Source organism: Salvelinus alpinus, chromosome 1 (genome assembly GCF_045679555.1).
Source record: "Salvelinus alpinus chromosome 1, SLU_Salpinus.1, whole genome shotgun sequence".
Lineage (NCBI taxonomy): Eukaryota > Metazoa > Chordata > Actinopteri > Salmoniformes > Salmonidae > Salvelinus > Salvelinus alpinus.
In genome coordinates this window covers 110,745,341-110,766,621 of record NC_092086.1, presented here as the reverse complement: position 1 = coordinate 110,766,621, position 21,281 = coordinate 110,745,341, and the positions used below count along the sequence as shown (strand labels likewise).

The following is a 21,281-nucleotide window of genomic DNA, read 5'->3' as shown; positions in this document are numbered from 1 at the left end:
GTTAAAATTCACTACATTATGATGTTTTTAACAACTATAACGACTGAAAACATGACCGGAGAAATACTGCTGGTTAGAAAACGATTTGGAACGAGGCAGGTCCGATGGCCTTCACGCTTGAGGCGCACGTTGAGAAAGAGGGGTCTCTGTACATTTTTGTCATTTATAATGGCTGTGAACGTCCCATAGACTTCATTGAAAACGTGATGACGTACAGACACCCAGAGGAAGACGTAGGTAGTGTCGGTTTCTTCATAGCATTCACTGTGGCCTTATAAACAGACCCCAGATCAGAGGTAAAAATTTCTGAAATCTGAACCCTGTCATGAAAAGTGCTGTAGAAATTGTTCTGTACCACTCAGAGACAAAATTTCAACTCCTATAGAAACTATAGACTGTTTTCTATCCAATAATAACAATAATATGCATATTGTACGATCAAGAATTTAGCACGAGGCAGTTTAATTTGGAGACACAAATATGCTAATGCGGAACAGCACCCCCTATAGTTCCAAGAAGTTAACTAGGTCTGGGACGATACCAGCTTCGCAATACTTTTTCCATGGCAACAATGAAAACACGAAGCTGATCGACACTCTTTGGTCCTTTTAAAAACCTGCTGTATGTAAAATATGATGTGCTACAGCTTGGAAAATAAAGAAATGTGACTCTGGATGACAACATTATGTTGGTTTGTTTCCAACATTAGGGCTGTTTATCTAAATAAGTTATATCCGCTTCATGTTTTGTTTCCTTGCCACGATACTAAACGAGTATGGTGATACTGGTATCGTCTCGGCCCTAGATATAATCTCAGAACGGAAAATTATTCCGAGCAGCAACAATTAATGCTGCATATTTTGTACATTGATGATTTCGCCCCATTCTGTAAAGGCGATATGTGATTGTTTAATGTTGAAAAAAAATGTGCATTAAGATAATCCAGAGGAAATGTGAGCTGGAGAGTACTTGGTCTTTCAGGAGATAAAGATTATGAAGGGTTTATAAAGGGGTTATGAAGGGTTCAAAAGAGGTTATAAACTGTACTTACAGGAAGAGGCCCCAGGTCACCAGGGTCCAGAGAGGCCTTTGTTCTCATGTGGACTGGATACTTCAACCTCGGGTCCTCCTGATGGGGAAATAGAGGAAGGAGAGAGAGAGAGAGAGAGAGAGGAAGGAGAGAGAGAGAGAGAGAGGAAGGAGAGAGAGAGAGAGAGAGAGGAAGGAGAGAGAGAGAGAGAGAGGAAGGAGAGAGAGAGAGAGAGAGGAAGGAGAGAGAGAGAGAGGAAGGAGAGAGAGAGAGGAAGGAGAGAGAGAGAGGAAGGAGAGAGAGAGAGGAAGGAGAGAGAGAGAGAGACAACGTTCAAGTCTAAATAATTCAATGTGCTGTCAATTTGACACAGGAGGGGCCAATCATTTAATTTCAGATAGATAACTATACACACAATCTTTATTAACCACACAAAAATAAATGTCCCCACTTCGCTTGGGAAAAAACACATTCAATACAATCTCTCCTACTACACTCGAATTGATTACATTTCTTAAGGAGGTCCAACTACTGTATAGTGGGGCTGACGAAATGAGATTGAGTGAAAATTTTTGATACTACCTTCATACACCAGAGGTCGCCATCGCGCCCTCTAGTCTATACTGTAGACTAGAGCTGTTAGTTGTTGGCTCAGACACTGTTTTTAGACAAATGGGTCTGCGCAGAAAGCTTTTTTTTTTTGGGGCTGTTCGTCAACTTGGCAGAACATCACCAATTTGCATTGATCAACAATCTGTAAATATGACAGATATATCCAGCTAATGTTCTATAGTCCTAACAGTCATAAGAACATAAAACAAAATGGTTAGCATTATTACCAGACAGCAGCAGATAACAGGGCCAAGGGGAAGGGGCAGGGCCAAGGGGAAGGGGCAGGGCCAAGGGGAAGGGGCAGGGCCAAGGGGCAGGGCCAAGGGCAAGGGGCAGGGCCACGGGCAAGGGGCAGGGCCAAGGGGCAGGGCCACGGGCAAGGGGCAAGGCCAAGGGGCAGGGCCAAGGGGTAGGGCCAAGGGGTAGGGCCAAGGGGTAGGGCCAAGGGACAGGGCCAAGGGACAGGGCCAAGGGGCAGGGCCAAGGGCAAGGGCAAGGGGCAGGGCCAAGGGCAAGGGGCAGGGCCAAGGGGCAGGGCCAATTGGAAGGGACAGGGCCAAGGAGAAGGGGCAGGGCCAAGGGGCAAGGGGCAGGGCCAAGGAGAAGGGCCAAGGGGCAGGGAGTGTATGAGGACTGGCTGATACTGTACAATAGCAGTAGAACTAGTAGCTGCAAGACGATGATGAAAACGAAGAAGAGGGAAGAAGAAGTAGCAGTATCATCTCACCCATGTGGTGAGCCTGCTGTTGTGGTCAATGAAGAAGGGTCTTCCGTTGGGTGCTATCCTCATCTCCCACCCCGGGGGCAGGAAGCTCTGCTGGGACTGATGTCCTGATTTGGGGGAGCTGTAGGGGGAGGGCTGGGGGGACTGGGGGTTGGAGAGGGTGTCCTTCACCGCCCGACGCACAGCTATGTTGTTGGCCGCCCCCTAGAGTAGAACAGAACCCAACGGAACAGATTAGAATGTGAAGTAAGGAGTCATATAGACGTGGATGTCTTTAGCTCCTGTGTGTCACACACTAAGGAAATTCCTAGCAAGTAGCAACAATTTGTTGCACGGAAAAAAGTTCTGATTTCTACAGTCTTAACTTGCTAATCACTTTTAAAAGCAAATATGTTCAACTTAAATTAGGCCAGTACCTACACACCCCTTAAAAAAGATTATCTTTCTGCTCCTTGATGATATCTGACTTTTAATACAAGAGAAAAGGTTGTCTTAATTATTCTGTTATCTCCTATGAAAAAAGTAAAATGACCACTTTGACAAGTTGAGGTCTTCACCTCAATCTACTCTCTGCGTCAGTCTGAGAAAAACACTTCCCCAGTCCCTCGTCCAATCTTTAATTAACTCTCCTTCCAGTTTACCTCTCCAGACAGTTCCTCACCACCCTGAGATGAGGCTGCCATGAAAACAACTTCATTTTGATTTTGTACATGCATTGTATTACAGTGCCAACCATAATTGAGACAACAACTTAGTTCATGTGGTTTCTAAGCTAATGCAGCATCATAATTACATATTACCTGAGGCCCGTTAGTGTAATTAACTGTGGGCTTTAATTTCTGTAATAAACAAACAAGTCTAGAGGGAGATTACCACCTGACCCCTCCCGCCTGTTCATGTTCCTTTAGCTTGAGGTCTTATAATACAATTAATGACACATCTGATAATGAACAGTATTTAAAATCCCTTAAGAGTCTATCGACGCACCCATGCGTCAATCTAAATAAGTAAATCCTCATCAAAATCCAGCAGTTTAAGCTAGAGAGATGTTTTCTTTTGCATGGGCTGTGTCTTAAAATCCACCGCTGATATCGCCGCCTCCCGCATCTGCAGTGAAAGGTGGCAAAGCTAGAACGGTGTTTGTCATACCATGAGACATCTGGAAAAAATCAGTCTTCTACAAACTTTTTCTGTGAAAAGACGAGACTCTCATGAACACCGGTTTTGCTCTATGACCCCCACAAGCATCTTGGGACTAGTCTGAAGTCAGTACAGCCTCGTCTACCAACTTCTCTCTGTAGCATCCAAACAGTTTGAGCTACACACTAATATGACCCCTATGTGGAAAGTTGAGTCTCTCACGAACGCGTACATTTCGGTTGTTTTGCTCTAGAATGCCCAAAAGTCTCAGGTCACCAGTACCTGTATAAAAAAAAAATGAATGGAAGTATATATGGAGATAGTTTAGTGACAAAAAAATATATATATATATTTATACAGTGCATTCAGAAAGTACTCAGACCCCTTGACATTTTCCAAATTCTGTTACATGACAGCCTTATTCTACAATTGATAGTTTTTTCCCCTCATCAATCTACACAAAATGACAAAGCAAAAACTGTTTCAGATTTAATTTTTTGCTATTTTATTAAAAATAAAAACCTGAAATACGACATTTACATAAGTATTCAGACCCTTTACTCAGTACTTTGTTGACGCACCTTTGGCAGCAATTACAGCCTCGAGTCTTCTTGGGTATGACGCTACAAGCTTGGTACACCTGTATTTGGGTAGTTTTTCCAATTGTTTTCTGCAGATCCTCTCAAGCTCTGTCAGGTTGGACGGGGAGCGTTGCTGCACAACTATTTTCAGGTCTCTCCAGAGATGTTCGATCGGGTTCAAGTCCGGGCCACTCCAGAACATTCAAAGACCTGTCCCGAAGCCACTCCGTTGTCTGGGCTGTGTGCTTAGGGTCGTTGTCCTGTTGGAAGGTGAACTTTCTCCCCAGTCTGAGGTCCTGAGTGCTCTGGAGCAGGTTTTCATCAAGGATCTCTCTGTACTTTGCCCTGTTCATCTTTTCCTCGATCCCGACTAGTCTCCCAGTCCCTGCCGCTGGAAACATCCTCACAGCATGATGCTGCCACCACCACGCTTCAACGTAGGGATGGTGCCAGATTTCCTCCAGATGTGATACTTGGCATTCAGGACAAAGAGTTCAATCTTGGTTTCATCAGACCAGAGAATGTTGTTTCTCATGGTCTAAGAGTCTTTAGGTGCCTTTTGGCCAACATCAAGTGGGCTGTCATGTCTATTTTACTGAGGAGTGGCTTTCGTCTGGCCACTCTAGCATAAAGGCCTGATTGGTGGAGTGCTGCAGAGAAGATTGTCCTTCTTGAAGGTTCTCCCATCTCCACAGAGGAACTATAGCTCTGTCAGAGTGACCATTGGGTCTTTGGTCTTTAAATTAAACTCGTATACTTTTTTATTCATCACATTTTCTTTAACCAATTTTGGTCTTTAATGTAGGACCAACAGACAAGTTCCTTACCTTTCCCCCTTCCATTTTTGTGGTAATGCTGCAATTATTTGGTTGTATTTTTGGGTCGAGCAGACATAACTCCACCAGTCCTATTTATGACATTTACAAAGATTATACCTTTTTTTATTTTTTGGAGAAAAATAATAATTGTTTAATCAATTAGTATATTTGAGTTTAACCAGAATATTTGTTGTATTATTTGTCCTCTCTTTTCTGTTGGATTAAACTGAAATTACAACCAACTTTCTATGGCTTGTTTTAAAAATAGCAACCTTTGAGACAATTTCATTTTCAAATAACCGAAAGTGAGAGGTCGTAATCTGAATAAAGGGAAAACTGCCATTCTTGAACAAGGTGTGAGACATTCTTTCTTATCTGTTAGTGAACCAGGTTGGATTTAAGTATAACTTTTGTATGAATGATGTCTTTGGTGAGAGGTCTAATGATTTAATATTTAATCATTTCTTCCCTCCGAATTCATTTTCATTATATAAACAGGCCCGTTCATTTTGTCTGCCGTTCCAAAGTAAATGTAATATTTTTTGCTCATATCATTTAAAAAGCAAGTTGCTAGGTGTAGGCAAGGCCTTAAGCAAATGGTTAAACTGGGAAATGACTAAAGAGTTACAATTGAAGTTGGAAGTGTACATACATTTAAACTCAATTTTTCACAATTTAGGTCTTAGGTCAGTTAGGATCACCACTTTATTTTAAGAATGTGACATGTCAGAATAATAGTAGAGAGAACGATTTATTTCAGCTTTTATTTCTTTCATCACATTCCCAGTGGGTCAGAAGTTTACATACACTCAATTAGTATTTGGTCGCATTGCCTTTAAATTGTTTAACTTGGGTCAAAAGTTTTGGGTAGCCTTCCACAAGCTTCACACAATAAGTTGGGTGAACTTTGGCCCATTCCTCCTGACAGAGCTGGAGTAACTGAGTCAGGTTTGTAGGCCTTCCTCGCACACGCTTTTTCAGTTCTGCCCACACATTTTCTATAGGATTGAGGTCAGGGCTTTGTGATGGCCACTCCAATACCTTGACTTTGTTGTCCATAAGCCATTTTTCCATTACTTTGGAAGTATGCTTGGTGTCATTGTCCATTTGGAAGACCCATTTGCGACCAAGCTTTAACTTCCTGACTGATGTCTTGAGATGTTGCTTCAATATATCCACATAATTTTCCTGCCTCATGATGCCATCTATTTTGTGAAGTGCACCAGTCACTCCTGCAGCAAAGCACACACACAAAATGATGCTGCCACCCCCGTGCTTCATGGTTGGGATGGTGTTCTTCGGCTTGCAAGCATTCCCCTTTTTCCTCAAAATATAACGATTGTCATTATGGCCTAACAGTTCTATTTTTGTTTCATCAGACCAGTGAACATTTTTACAAAAAGTACAATCTTTGTCCCCATGTGGAGTTGCAAACCGTAGTCTGGCTTTTTTATGGTGGTTTTGGGGCAGTGGCTTCTTCCTTGCTTAGCGGCCTTTCAGGTTATGTTTTTTTATGTCGATGGAGGACTCGTTTTACTGTGGATATAGATACTTTTGTACCTGTTTCCTCTTGCATCTTCACAAGGTCCTTTGCTGTAGTTCTGGGATTGATTTGCACTTTTCATACCAAAGTATGTTCATCTCTAGGAGACAGAACGCGTCTCCTTCCTGAGCAGGATCACGGCTACGTGGTCCCATGGTGTTTATACTTGCGTACTATTGTTTGTACAGATGAAGATGGCACCTTCAGGTGTCTGGAATTTGCTCCCAAGGATGAACCAGACTTGTGGAGGTCTACAAATTATTTTTCTGAGGTCTTTGCTGATTTATTTAGATTTTCCCATGACGTCAAGCAAAGAGGCACTGAATTTGAAGGTAGGCCTTGAAAAACATCCACAGCTACACCTCCAATTGACTCAAATGATGTCAATTAGCCTATCAGAATTTTCTGGAATTTTCCAAGCTGTTTAAATGCACAGTCAACTTAGTGTATGTAAACTTCTGACCCACTGGAATTGTGATACAGTGAATTATAAGGGAAATAATCTGTCTGTAAACAATTATTGGAAAAATTACTTGTGTCATGCACAAAGTAGATGTCCTAACTGACTTGCCAAAACCATAGTTTGTTAACAAGAAGTGTGTGGAGTGGTTGAAAAACGAGTTTTAATGACTCCAACCTAAGTGTATGTAAACTTCCGACTTCAACTGTAAATCAGGTTAAACTGGGATATGACTAAAGAGTTAATCAGGGAGATTTTTTCCACAAATAGACGGCTTAGACTGAGGTTTTTAAAACACAAAAACACCATTAAAAAAAGGACAATAATCATTCAAATCACAACATTCCCCTGAGTCTAAGGCTAAGCACACACACACACACGCACGCACGCACGCACGCACGCACGCACGCACGCACGCACGCACGCACGCACGCACGCACGCACACACGCAGTGATGAGTGAGGTTAACCTGATAGGGCCAACAGCTGCTAACCTCACTTCATTACGATTATGTAACATTTCAACATCACCCGAACACAGGTCACCAACACATCTTCTAGATGACCCAAAGGAACACAGCTCTGGTTCTCTCCTTCCGCCTGGATATCGAACACCTTCTATACTCTTTATTGGTAACGAAACATTCTCAAATCAAGTGGTGGCAGAAATCAGAAGACGTCGTTAAAGACAATAAAGGAAGGGGAAAAAAATCCCACTGCCACCGAGTTCTCAGAAAGCATATTATCAACACATTGAACTGAGAATATATATGTGTCATCTCTTAAGAAGCATCATAAAAAAGCTATTTCTCAGCCATTCCCTTTCCACACAGTGTATACAAATGATTCAATACCACAATAAGGCTTAACAAAGGGTATGACAGACAGAGAAATAACAGGGTGAGCTTTGTCCCACATATTCCCATCCAGCCAAAAGCAGCAGAGCCACTCAATCTATTGTGACATAACGTCCGGGACTTTTAGATGAGGCTGATAAATGTAATAATGGGCTGTGTAGACTGTCACATCTGTGGTTGTGGACTCTGGGAACCAGATGATCTTTTTGGAAGCTCAATGGAGACACTTCCTTCTGCCCATAGTCTGGGGGGTGAGGTTAACGGACAGGGGATGTAACAGAATACTGACGTGTGGTTTATCAAGTCACACATCAGAGCCGTTCAGTCCACCACATAATATTACCCTCTTCTTACATCTGGTGCACTTTGGCCGACTGCATCCGGTGACCAATAAGGAGGGCTGTGACCTACTGTCAGAAGCCTAGACCAATCACAGGTAAACTTGTCACATGGAGAATAACTAAAGCGTTCAGTGCTTTCATTGCATCTCATAGCAGATTAGTCATGACCCACTTCCAGGACAGGGTCCTGCATCCATAAGCTGTGGATTTTCAGTTCATTGCCTGGTCTGCATATGAATGAATCTCTCCCTCCCTCCCTCCCCTATGGAGTTTCAGTCCATTGCCTGAGCTGCATATGAATCTCCCCCCCCCCTCTCTAGCCTATGGAGTTTCAGTCCATTGCCTGGGCTGCATATGAATGAATCTCTCCCTCTCTAGCCTATGGAGTTTCAGTCCATTGCCTGGGCTGCATATGAATGAATCTCTCCCTCTCTAGCCTATGGAGTTTCAGTCCATTGCCTGGGCTGCATATGAATGAATCTCTCCCTCTCTAGCCTATGGAGTTTCAGTCCATTGCCTGGTCTGCATATGAATGTGTCTCTCTCCTTCCATCCCAAACGGCACCCTATTCATGATGCAGTGTACTACCTTGTACCAGAACCCAATACGGACTATGTAGGGAATAGGTAGCCGTTTGGGATGTAGCCTTAGTGAACTCTGGAGAGATCACACGTTGAGGAGATTATCATAGCTAAGCCATGCCTCACCATGGTTCAACAATCAGTCAGACTTCAGCACTTTGAAATCCATTATTATATTCAGATTACTGAATTGAATGACATTGCTTGAAGGTAGTGGTGTTTAAAAAATAAAATGGCAGCTTCAAAATGATCTTCAGATGAAAGATGCTCTCACAGTGTAACATGAGGTTAAACTGAAGGTGGTGAAAGTACTGACAGAGAAGGAGTACATGAGGTAAACAGCATTACAACGGTCAAGGGAAGAGAAGGACAGAGAACAGTGGCATGCAACAGAGTGGTACTGAACCTGAAAGACAGAAAGAGGAGACAGACAGGACAGGATAGAGGTAGGACATGAGAATGTTAGACGGGAGGAAAGCAGATGACGGAACAGAGAATGTTAGACGGGAGGAATGCAGATGACGGAACAGAGAATGTTAGACGGGAGGAAAGCAGATGACGGAACAGAGAATGTTAGACGGGAGGAAAGCAGATGACGGAACAGAGAATGTTAGACGGGAGGAAAGCAGATGACGGAACAGAGAATGTTAGACGGGAGGAATGCAGATGACGGAACAGAGAATGTTAGACGGGAGGAATGCAGATGACGGAACAGAGAATGTTAGACGGGAGGAATGCAGATGACGGAACAGAGAATGTTAGACGGGAGGAAAGCAGATGACGGAACAGAGAATGTTAGACGGGAGGAAAGCAGATGACGGAACAGAGAATGTTAGACGGGAGGAAAGCAGATGACGGAACAGAGAATGTTACACGGGAGGAAAGCAGATGACGGAACAGAGAATGTTAGACGGGAGGAATGCAGATGACGGAACAGAGAATGTTAGACGGGAGGAATGCAGATGACGGAACAGAGAATGTTAGACGGGAGGAATGCAGATGACGGAACAGAGAATGTTAGACGGGAGGAATGCAGATGACGGAACAGAGAATGTTAGACGGGAGGAATGCAGATGACGGAACAGAGAATGTTAGACGGGAGGAATGCAGATGACGGAACAGAGAATGTTAGACGGGAGGAATGCAGATGACGGAACAGAGAATGTTAGACGGGAGGAAAGCAGATGACGGAACAGAGAATGTTAGACGGGAGGAAAGCAGATGACGGAACAGAGAATGTTAGACGGGAGGAAAGCAGATGACGGAACAGAGAATGTTAGACGGGAGGAAAGCAGATGACGGAACAGAGAATGTTAGACGGGAGGAATGCAGATGACGGAACAGAGAACGTTAGACGGGAGGAATGCAGATGACGGAACAGAGAACGTTAGACGGGAGGAATGCAGATGACGGAACAGAGAATGTTAGACGGGAGGAAAGCAGATGACGGAACAGAGAATGTTAGACGGGAGGAAAGCAGATGACGGAACAGAGAATGTTAGACGGGAGGAATGCAGATGACGGAACAGAGAATGTTAGACGGGAGGAATGCAGATGACGGAACAGAGAATGTTAGACGGGAGGAATGCAGATGACGGAACAGAGAATGTTAGACGGGAGGAATGCAGATGACGGAACAGAGAATGTTAGACGGGAGGAATGCAGATGACGGAACAGAGAATGTTAGACGGGAGGAATGCAGATGACGGAACAGAGAATGTTAGACGGGAGGAAAGCAGATGACGGAACAGAGAATGTTAGACGGGAGGAAAGCAGATGACGGAACAGAGAATGTTAGACGGGAGGAATGCAGATGACGGAACAGAGAATGTTAGACGGGAGGAATGCAGATGACGGAACAGAGAATGTTAGACGGGAGGAATGCAGATGACGGAACAGAGAATGTTAGACGGGAGGAAAGCAGATGACGGAACAGAGAATGTTAGACGGGAGGAAAGCAGATGACGGAACAGAGAATGTTAGACGGGAGGAAAGCAGATGACGGAACAGAGAATGTTAGACGGGAGGAAAGCAGATGACGGAACAGAGAATGTTAGACGGGAGGAAAGCAGATGACGGAACAGAGAATGTTAGACGGGAGGAAAGCAGATGACGGAACAGAGAATGTTAGACGGGAGGAAAGCAGATGACGGAACAGAGAATGTTAGACGGGAGGAAAGCAGATGACGGAACAGAGAATGTTAGACGGGAGGAATGCAGATGACGGAACAGAGAATGTTAGACGGGAGGAATGCAGATGACGGAACAGAGAATGTTAGACGGGAGGAATGCAGAAGACGGAACAGAGAATGTTAGACGGGAGGAATGCAGATGACGGAACAGAGAAAGTTAGACGGGAGGAATGCAGATGACGGAACAGAGAATGTTAGACGGGAGGAATGCAGATGACGGAACAGAGAATGTTAGACGGGAGGAATGCAGATGACGGAACAGAGAATGTTAGACGGGAGGAATGCAGATGACGGAACAGAGAATGTTAGACGGGAGGAATGCAGATGACGGAACAGAGAATGTTAGACGGGAGGAATGCAGATGACGGAACAGAGAATGTTAGACGGGAGGAATGCAGATGACGGAACAGAGAATGTTAGACGGGAGGAATGCAGATGACGGAACAGAGAATGTTAGACGGGAGGAATGCAGATGACGGAACAGAGAATGTTAGACGGGAGGAATGCAGATGACGGAACAGAGAATGTTAGACGGGAGGAATGCAGATGACGGAACAGAGAATGTTAGACGGGAGGAATGCAGATGACGGAACAGAGAATGTTAGACGGGAGGAATGCAGATGACGGAACAGAGAATGTTAGACGGGAGGAATGCAGATGACGGAACAGAGAATGTTAGACGGGAGGAATGCAGATGACGGAACAGAGAATGTTAGACGGGAGGAATGCAGATGACGGAACAGAGAATGTTAGACGGGAGGAATGCAGATGACGGAACAGAGAATGTTAGACGGGAGGAATGCAGATGACGGAACAGAGAATGTTAGACGGGAGGAATGCAGATGACGGAACAGAGAATGTTAGACGGGAGGAATGCAGATGACGGAACAGAGAATGTTAGACGGGAGGAATGCAGATGACGGAACAGAGAATGTTAGACGGGAGGAATGCAGATGACGGAACAGAGAATGTTAGACGGGAGGAATGCAGATGACGGAACAGAGAATGTTAGACGGGAGGAATGCAGATGACGGAACAGAGAATGTTAGACGGGAGGAAAGCAGATGACGGAACAGAGAATGTTAGACGGGAGGAAAGCAGATGACGGAACAGAGAATGTTAGACGGGAGGAAAGCAGATGACGGAACAGAGAATGTTAGACGGGAGGAAAGCAGATGACGGAACAGAGAATGTTAGACGGGAGGAAAGCAGATGACGGAACAGAGAATGTTAGACGGGAGGAAAGCAGATGACGGAACAGAGAATGTTAGACGGGAGGAATGCAGATGACGGAACAGAGAATGTTAGACGGGAGGAATGCAGAAGACGGAACAGAGAATGTTAGACGGGAGGAATGCAGATGACGGAACAGAGAAAGTTAGACGGGAGGAATGCAGATGACGGAACAGAGAATGTTAGACGGGAGGAATGCAGATGACGGAACAGAGAATGTTAGACGGGAGGAATGCAGATGACGGAACAGAGAATGTTAGACGGGAGGAATGCAGATGACGGAACAGAGAATGTTAGACGGGAGGAATGCAGATGACGGAACAGAGAATGTTAGACGGGAGGAATGCAGATGACGGAACAGAGAATGTTAGACGGGAGGAATGCAGATGACGGAACAGAGAATGTTAGACGGGAGGAATGCAGATGACGGAACAGAGAATGTTAGACGGGAGGAATGCAGATGACGGAACAGAGAATGTTAGACGGGAGGAATGCAGATGACGGAACAGAGAATGTTAGACGGGAGGAATGCAGATGACGGAACAGAGAATGTTAGACGGGAGGAATGCAGATGACGGAACAGAGAATGTTAGACGGGAGGAATGCAGATGATGGAAAAGGGGAGGAAAGAAAAGTGTTGTCTAGAGGGCGGTAGGATGGTGGTGGGGCGCTCTCATCAGTTAGGTAGATAGGAGAGATTGAAGTAAGGAAGTCCTACAGGACAGGCTGGATAATCTCACCTCTAAGGGGGAGGACAGGGTAACGGTAGGGGAGCTGAGACTACGGGCACGGCGTATTTGCGGTTCAATCAGGTGGCTATTGTTGTTGGCTGAGGAAGAGGTGGAGGCGGCTTCAGCCCCGGAGTCAGAGGAACTCGCCTCGTCTTCAGCGTGCTGTCAGGGAGAGACTTTTTAGTTAACACAGGTAGAAGGAGGAACAAGGCTGTGTGTGATAGACAGATGAAATGTGAGGGAAGTTACAGTGTAAGGAGATGATCAGGCAGAGATCCTCCAATGTGTGTAGATAGAATGCATGAGATACATTCACACCACTTTAAATTTCCACTGAAATCTCCCATTCATCAATACTTAGGAGTTACGTGCACATTTCTCAAGTTAGTATTTGGCACATAGTAAGAGACAGAGTAAGAGAGGAGAGGGAGGAAGAGGGACACAAACTCAAGGTGACCTGAAGTAAGACATGTACCTAGAGCCACACTTTAAGGCAGGACGAGAGGAAGAGAGGGACAAAGACAACAGTGGATGTTGTACCCAGGCCCAGAGAAATGCCCCAATGGAATGAGGACAGGAGAGGGAAGGAGGAGTAAGCCCATGCAGTCTCTCTGTGCACCAGGTGAGGCCTCTATGTACCTGGAGGATAGGCTTGGTCCAGGTGGTGCAGCGGTTGTTATGATTGACGTAATACGTGCGCCCCTTGGCGTCCTTCCTCTCCTCCCATCCTGGAGGTAAGCCTGGTGTGGTCAGGGCATAGGCTGCCGACTGAGACTGAACCAAGCAAGAGAAGCAAAAGTTATTCGCGCCGGACAATATGGCCAGCTGGAAGAAACTTGTGTGTAAACTGTATTTTTTTACACATTGATAAGAAATATAGAAACAGTGGGAGTGGCTTATTGACAACAAAAAACAGTACTGCAGTACAACAAGTAGCCTAGTACTATTGTACTACAATACTGCGGCTCCTCAGAAACTCACAGAAGCAGGCCAGCAGAAGCAGGACAGCTTTAGAAAAAACAAACACACAATGACAAACAAACCACATAGAACAGCTTTCAAACCTGACATACAACCTGACATATATTAGTAAGACTCAGTCAAACATACATACACCCTAACATACAGTGCATTCGGAAAATTATTCAGACCACTTGAACTTTTCCACATTTCGTTACGTTACAGCCTTATTCTAAAATAGATTCAATTATTTTTTTCCCCCCTCATCAATCTACACACAATACCCCATAATGTCAAAGCGAAACCAGGTTAAGAAAACGCTGGGCCAATTGTGCGCCGCCCTATGGGACTCCCAATCACGGACGGTTGTGATACCACCTGGAATCGAACCAGGGTGTCTGTAGTGACGCCTCAAGCACTGAGATGCAATGCCTTAGACCGCTGCGTCACTCAGGATTGGTGTCCACCTGTGGTAAATTAAATTAATTGTTCATGATTTGGAAAGGCACACACCTGTCTATATAAAGTCCCACAGTTGACAGTGCATGTCAGAGCAAAAACCAAGCCATGAGGTTGAAGGAATTGTCCGTAGAGCTCCGAGACAGGATTGTGTCGAAGCACAAATGGGGAAGGGTACCAAAAAATGTCTGCAGCATTGAAGGTCCCCAAGAACACAGTGGCCTCCATCATTCTTAAATGGAAGAAGTTTGGAACCACCAAGACTCTTCCTAGAGCTGGCCGCCCGTGCCAAACTGATCAATCGGGGGAGAAGGGCCTTGGTCAGGGAGGTGACCAAGAACCCGATGGTCACTGACAGAGCTCCAGAGTTCCTCCGTGGAGATTGGACAACCTTCCAGAAGGAAAACCATCTCTGCAGCACTCCACCAATCAGGCCTTTATGGTAGAGTGGCCAGATGGAAGCCATTCCTCAGTAAAAGGCACGACAGCCCACTTGGAGTTTGCCAAAAAGGCAACTAAAGGACTCTCACTCAGCCCATGAGAAACAATAATCTCTGGTCTGATGAAACCAAGATTGAACTCTTTGGCCTGAGTGCCAAGCGTCACGTCTGGAAGAAACCTGACACCATCCCTACGGGGAAGCATGCTGGTGGCAGTATCATGCTGTGAGGATGTTTTTCAGCGGCAGGGACTGGGAGACTAGTCAGGATCAAGGGAAAGATGAACGGAGCAAAGTACAGAGAGATCCTTGATGAAGTCCTGAGTGCTCTGGAGCAGGTTCTCAGACTAGGGCAACGGTTCACCTTCCAACAGATCAACGACCCTAAGCACACAGCCAAGACAACGTAGGCGTAGCTTCGGGACAAGTCTCTGAATGTCCTTGAGTGGCCCCGCCAAAGCCCGGACTTGAACCTGATCGAACATCTCTGGAGAGACCTGAAAATAGCTGTGCAGCAACACTCCCCATCCAACCTGACAGAGCTTGAGAGGATCTGCAGAGAAGAATGGGAGAAGCTCCCCAAATACAGGTGTACCAAGCTTGTAGCGTCATACCCAAGAAGACTCTAGGCTGCAATCGCTGCCAAAGGTGCTTCAACAAAGTACTGAGTAAAGGGTCTGAATACTTATGTAAATGTGATATTTCAGTTATTTATACATTTGCAAACATTTCTCAAAACCTGTTTTTGCTTTGTCATTATGGGGTAGTGTGTGAATATTGATGAGGGAAAAAAACAATTTAATTCATTTTAGAATAAGCCTGTAACGTAACAAAATGTAGAAAAAGTTAAGGGGTATGAATACTTTCCGAATGCACTGTATATAGTAAGCCACAGTAAGCCACTCAAACCTTACTGTACAACCTAACATACTTAAGACACTCAAACTGCTCATTACAGATTAAAATACATCCCAGGCGGTGATGATGTGTGGACCTATCAGGGGAGCAGCAAACACAACCACACGCACATACATGTACAACTACAAATTCACAGCCACTGAACTTCATATGAAGAAATGTATACGCTTATTGACTTGGTAAGTGAGCTGAACTCTCCCATTGAGGGGTCACAACACAGAAGCAGGAGGAGAAACAGGTGGTCTAGTCTCCAGTCTCTAAGTCCTAACTTCTTAACCACCAGCTTGATACATAACGTTTGTGAGGAGGGAGGGGGACAAAACTAAAACGGTGTAGAGAGGATATTCATATGGCAGAGGTGCACTGATATACAGCAGGTAGATAGATGTACAGTATATAGAATGGGACACAACAATGATGTACAGCAGGTAGATAGATGTACAGTATATAGAATGGGACAACATTACTGATGTACAGCAGGTAGATTTGGACAACATTACCATGGGCTCCTCAACTCCAGTGACTGTTAGAGCTCTGGTTCTTCTGGTCTGGGAGCTCTGCTGGTAGAACACAGCTTTCTTTAGAGGGGAGGGGAGGGGGGCTGAGCCAGGGGGTCAGGGACAGATATGACCAGTGAGGGTATGGCAGGGGGTCAGGGACAAATATGACCAGTGAGGGTATGGCAGGGCACCAGGGACAAATATGACCAGTGAGGGTATGGCAGGGGGTCAGGGACAGATATGACCAGTGAGGCTGAGGCAGGGGTCAGGGACAGATATGACCAGTGAGGCTGAGGCAGGGGTCAGGGACAGATATGACCAGTGAGGCTGAGGCAGGGGTCAGGGACAGATATGACCAGTGAGGCTGAGGCAGGGGTCAGGGACAGATATGACCAGTGAGGCTGAGGCAGGAGGTCAGGGACAGATATGACCAGTGAGGCTGAGGCAGGGGTCAGGGACAGATATGACCAGTGAGGCTGAGGCAGGGGTCAGGGACAGATATGACCAGTGAGGCTGAGGCATGGGGTCAGGGACAGATATGACCAGTGAGGCTGAGGCATGGGGTCAGGGACAGATATGACCGGTGAGGCTGAGGCAGGGGTCAGGGACAGATATGACCAGTGAGGCTGAGGCAGGGGTCAGGGACAGATATGACCAGTGAGGCTGAGGCAGGGGTCAGGGACAGATATGACCAGTGAGGCTGAGGCAGGGGGTCAGGGACAGATATGACCAGTGAGGCTGAGGCAGGGGTCAGGGACAGATATGACCAGTGAGGCTGAGGCAGGGGGTCAGGGACAGATATGACCAGTGAGGCTGAGGCAGGGGGTCAGGGACAGATATGACCAGTGAGGCTGAGGCAGGGGGTCAGGTAGGTGATGTGTGGAGGAGCAGGAAAGACTGACATGGGGAAGGAGGTGACTTTAGAGTCAGAGAGTCCAGGGGTTGAGGCGGGGGACAGTAGGAGTACAGCTGGGTGAGGAGTGTAGCCACGCTCAGGGGGGATAGACTCCTGTGATGGTAGGGACAGGAGACATGGAGCATACCCAAACAGCTGACCACACAGGAGGAGAGGTGAGGGAAGGGGCACATGGAATCAGATTACCGTGGGTGGATTATAGTTGTGGATTATCATTGTTTGATTGGATTACGGGTTGAGAGTGAAATAGTATATAAACAGCTGAATAAAAAGCTTTCCATTTGAGAAATCTGGAATTGTTAGAATGATTATTGTTAATGGATGCAGAAAGGCAATAATTGTTAAGCTTTTTTTTCTTTGAGAATCATGTGAGATGGATCTGACTAGCACCACAGTTGTTGATGACAGTAGAGCACCAACTCACACAAAGAGAGTGGAATGCAAAGTGAGATAGCACTACCCACCCACTCAGCCAATGTTAAGGAGAACTAGTGTGACTGTGACTGATCTAGTAGGCTAGAGGCACAGTCACACCAAATAACTTTGGGACTCTTTCTAACCCTTTCTTCCCTTCCCAATGCTTTTCTTTGTCATTACTGGCGGTCACCCTTCACTACGCCAGGTCGCAGTTGTAAATGAGAACTTGTTCTCAACTAGCCTACATGGTTAAATAGAGGTGAAATAAAAATAAAGAAATTACTGGCGCTCACCCTTTTCTTTGTCATTCGCAACAGTAACCCTTTTCTTTGTCATTAGCAACAGTAACCCTTTTCTTTGTCATTAGCAACAGTAACCCTTTTCTTTGTCATTCGCAACAGTAACCCTTTTCTTTGTCATTAGCAACAATAGCCTTATGGAGCAACATGGAAATACATCGCACTCTTTACTGCATTTAAGACATAAGCCTACATTTCAAAAAGTACAAAACAAAACACTTTTGCTGCCAAATAATGAACCAACAACCAACATTTCCTCTATGCTGCGAGCGTGCACATGCATGCAGCTCCCCAGGGACTGCCATGCAGGAGAAATATCAGCCCGCGCAGAGAACAACGAAATTGAACTTCACACAGCTTTCTAGACTTTTCCCCCGTTAGTTAACACCATCAACGTTTCCCTTTACTGTGGGAATTGTGATCGAATCAGCGCAATATTTGCCACTTTCAATGCAACATATCAAAATAAAGACCGCTGCGCATGTGATTTCGTCCACCCACACCAGACACGATCAGGACACGCAGGTCAAAATATCAAAACAAACTCTGAACTAACTATATTCATTTGGGGACAGGTCAAAAAGCATTAAACATTTGGCAATTTAGCTAGCTTGCTGTTGCTAGCTAATTTGTCCTGGGATATAAACATTGGGTTGTTATTTTACCTGAAATGCACAAGGTCCTCTACTCCAACAATTAATCCACAGATAAAAGGGTAAAAGTTAGTTTCTAGTAATCTCTCCTCCTTCAGGCTTCTTCTCCTTCTTTGGACTTTATATGGCGGTTGGCAACCAACTTTAAGGTGCATTACTACCACCAACTGGACTGGAGTGTGGACCTCAGTTTATCTTTCAATCACCCACATGGCGTTCGTTGACACGCGCGAGCAGTGTGGTCAGTATGCTGGTATGCAAAACTAACTATGCAAGAGATTTTGTTGTAGGCAGAAAGCATCGAAGTAGAATTGTATTGCATTGACAGGCACGACAAAGGCTCATACTCTACACAAGCCGGTGTGCCATAACCAATCAGAGCTGCAGTAGGCCTATATGCAAAGAGACCACTGCCATATATGGATCTGTGCCATTCACTTTGAACTGGACTGTATTTACAGCATGAGTCGTCATGAGTAGATGAGCTTGTTTTGAGATCAAAGTGAGAGCTACATGTAGCAACGTGTGTACATTTGTTCATATCCTTTGCTAGTTAGTGAGTTATTAGCCCAGATATAGATCATGTGTAGTCATCAATGGGGGAGTGATTGCTTCATACAAGAACACAAAACGTGTACATTTCTAGACATCTTTGAAAAGCGAGTCAGGTAAAGAGCTTTTTTTTGTTTTAAAGGGACAGTGTTGTATTTTGAGACAGGTTGAAAAAGCTAAGTAGCCAATAGGCAGCATAATTTGTCTGATTATCTATAATAATGTTGTGGGAATAATGATGCATTTTATTTTGTAAAGTGATTTCTTGCGTAAAAAACTGAATTTTCAGTCACCACATTGTCTGAAGGACAAGTGGATAAACAAGTTTATGTCAAGTCCTGCATGTTTATTTTATTCCAGAAGGGACCTGAATAGAACAGCTATTTCCATGTTAAAATGTTATGGGATGCATTTTCTCCGTTGTTTTTGATGGTAGGCCACTCTGGTAGACCTACATTATGATCAAATAGCCACAGTAGCCTACTTGGCCACTGTTAAAACTAACTTAAAGTGGGTACAGCCTCAGTGTTCACGGGTACAGCCTCAGTGTTCACGGGTACAGCCTCAGTGTTCACGGGTACAGCCTCAGTGTTCACGGGTACAGCCTCAGTGTTCACGGGTACAGCCTCAGTGTTCACGGGTACAGCCTCAGTGTTCACGGGTACAGCCTCAGTGTTCACGGGTACAGCCTCAGTGTTCACGGGTACAGCCTCAGTGTTCACGGGTACAGCCTCAGTGTTCACGGGTACAGCCTCAGTGTTCACGGGTACAGCCTCAGTGTTCACAGTAAACACGCGCCAGAAGATGCACAGAATTTCCACAATGTTCAAGTTTGCACTCAGTAAACCTGAAATTTGCTCAGTGACGACATTTTGTTTGAGGGAACATTGCCGACAACTAAGTTTCACCCCGGGCGAGGCAGAGAGGGGTCAACTGTACAGGGCTGTTCCAAACCAATTACATGTAGCTTCCTTCCCTCCCTTCTGCAATAACTGAGGTACTCTCACACACTGTCCACGTCAAGGACCATTTAAAACAGCCTTTTCACAGCTTATTTGTATAGACATACTTTCATCCGTCTGAGGGATAGTGCACTCCACAGCAAGAGAAACACTGCCCAGTCAGGGGAAGAATTACATAACCAACCAACCATGCTCAACCTACACATTCCTTTTCATTCCCAGGAAAGTGTGTCAAACCAAACCGGTATATATGGGACAGATTGAGCTACATGTGGAAACTGAAATCTTCCCTTTGACACCAGACCTGGGTTCATAGTATCCAAATCCAAATACTTAAGATGTACGTAATTGAGCTTGCATGGTGCAATGTAACCAATAGAGTAGTCTTCCACTCCAGGTAGGCTAGAGCAAACACTCATAGTACTTTGAAAGATTTCAAATATTATATGAACCCAGATCTGCAACCTACACACGCTTCCTAAGAAAGTGTGTCAAACCACAGAAACATGTGGTGACTGAATTTAGCCTCTGACTGTGACAAATCCAGTCTAGAAAAAGCCTCATTCTGCTACAGTTGTAAAACCCTATCTACCTACTCATTCTACTTAACACTCATTCAGATCCTGTTGTTGTAAAACCCTACCCACTCGCTCATTCAGGTCAGTGAGATAAAAGGCTGACATCAGCACCTGTGTTTTCCCCTTCAGAAGCCCTGGCTCCCTGGGCTACTGTGACTCAGATCTCTGTCTAGGATGTGTTTGATTAGGAAGGATAGAATTACTGCCACTGTTACAGAAACACAGAGCCTGACACTGCAGAGTGAATCACCACCAGGCAGTAAGGAATCACAACAAGCAGAGAGGAGGAGGGGAGAGGAGGAAGACAGCAGGAGAGGGAAGAGAACAGGAGGAAGACAGCAGGAGAGGAGGAAGAGAACAGGAGGAAGACAGCAGGAGAGGAGGAAGAGAACAGGAGGAAGACAGCAGGAGAGGAGGAAGAGAACAGGAGGAAGACAGCAGGAGAGGGGGAAGAGAACCGGAGGAAGACAGCAGGAGAGGGAAGAGAACCGGAGGAAGACAGCAGGAGAGGGGAGAGAACAGGAGGAAGACAGCAGGAGAGGGGAGAGAACAGGAGGAAGACAACAGGAGAGGGAAGAGAACAGGAGGAAGACAGCAGGAGAGGGGAGAGAACAGGAGGAAGACAGCAGGAGAGGGAAGAGAACAGGAGGAAGACAGCAGGAGAGGGGAGAGAACAGGAGGAAGACAGCAGGAGAGGGAAGAGAACAGGAGGAAGACAGCAGGAGAGGGGAGAGAACAGGAGGAAGACAACAGGAGAGGGGAGAGAACAGGAGGAAGACAACAGGA

The 21,281-nt window shown here is 45.4% G+C and overlaps 1 protein-coding gene across 20 annotated transcripts in view; it reads right to left on the bottom strand.

Moving 5' to 3' along the window:
• Positions 1–21,281, bottom strand: part of nedd4l (NEDD4 like E3 ubiquitin protein ligase) — a 107,404-nt gene that overhangs the window by 28,517 nt on the left and 57,606 nt on the right. For 14 of the 20 annotated variants that reach the window (XM_071341268.1, XM_071341279.1, XM_071341287.1 and 11 more), the window contains 5 exons: positions 16,119–16,178; positions 13,482–13,616; positions 12,852–13,004; positions 2,370–2,570; positions 1,052–1,129 (listed from right to left, as the gene is read on the bottom strand). In XM_071341268.1, the coding sequence (XP_071197369.1) occupies positions 1,052–1,129; positions 2,370–2,570; positions 12,852–13,004; positions 13,482–13,616; positions 16,119–16,178 (627 nt within the window). The remainder of the gene's footprint in view (positions 1–1,051; positions 1,130–2,369; positions 2,571–12,851; positions 13,005–13,481; positions 13,617–16,118; positions 16,179–21,281) is intronic. The other 6 variants (XM_071341193.1, XM_071341177.1, XM_071341240.1 and 3 more) reach the window with 3 other exon arrangements.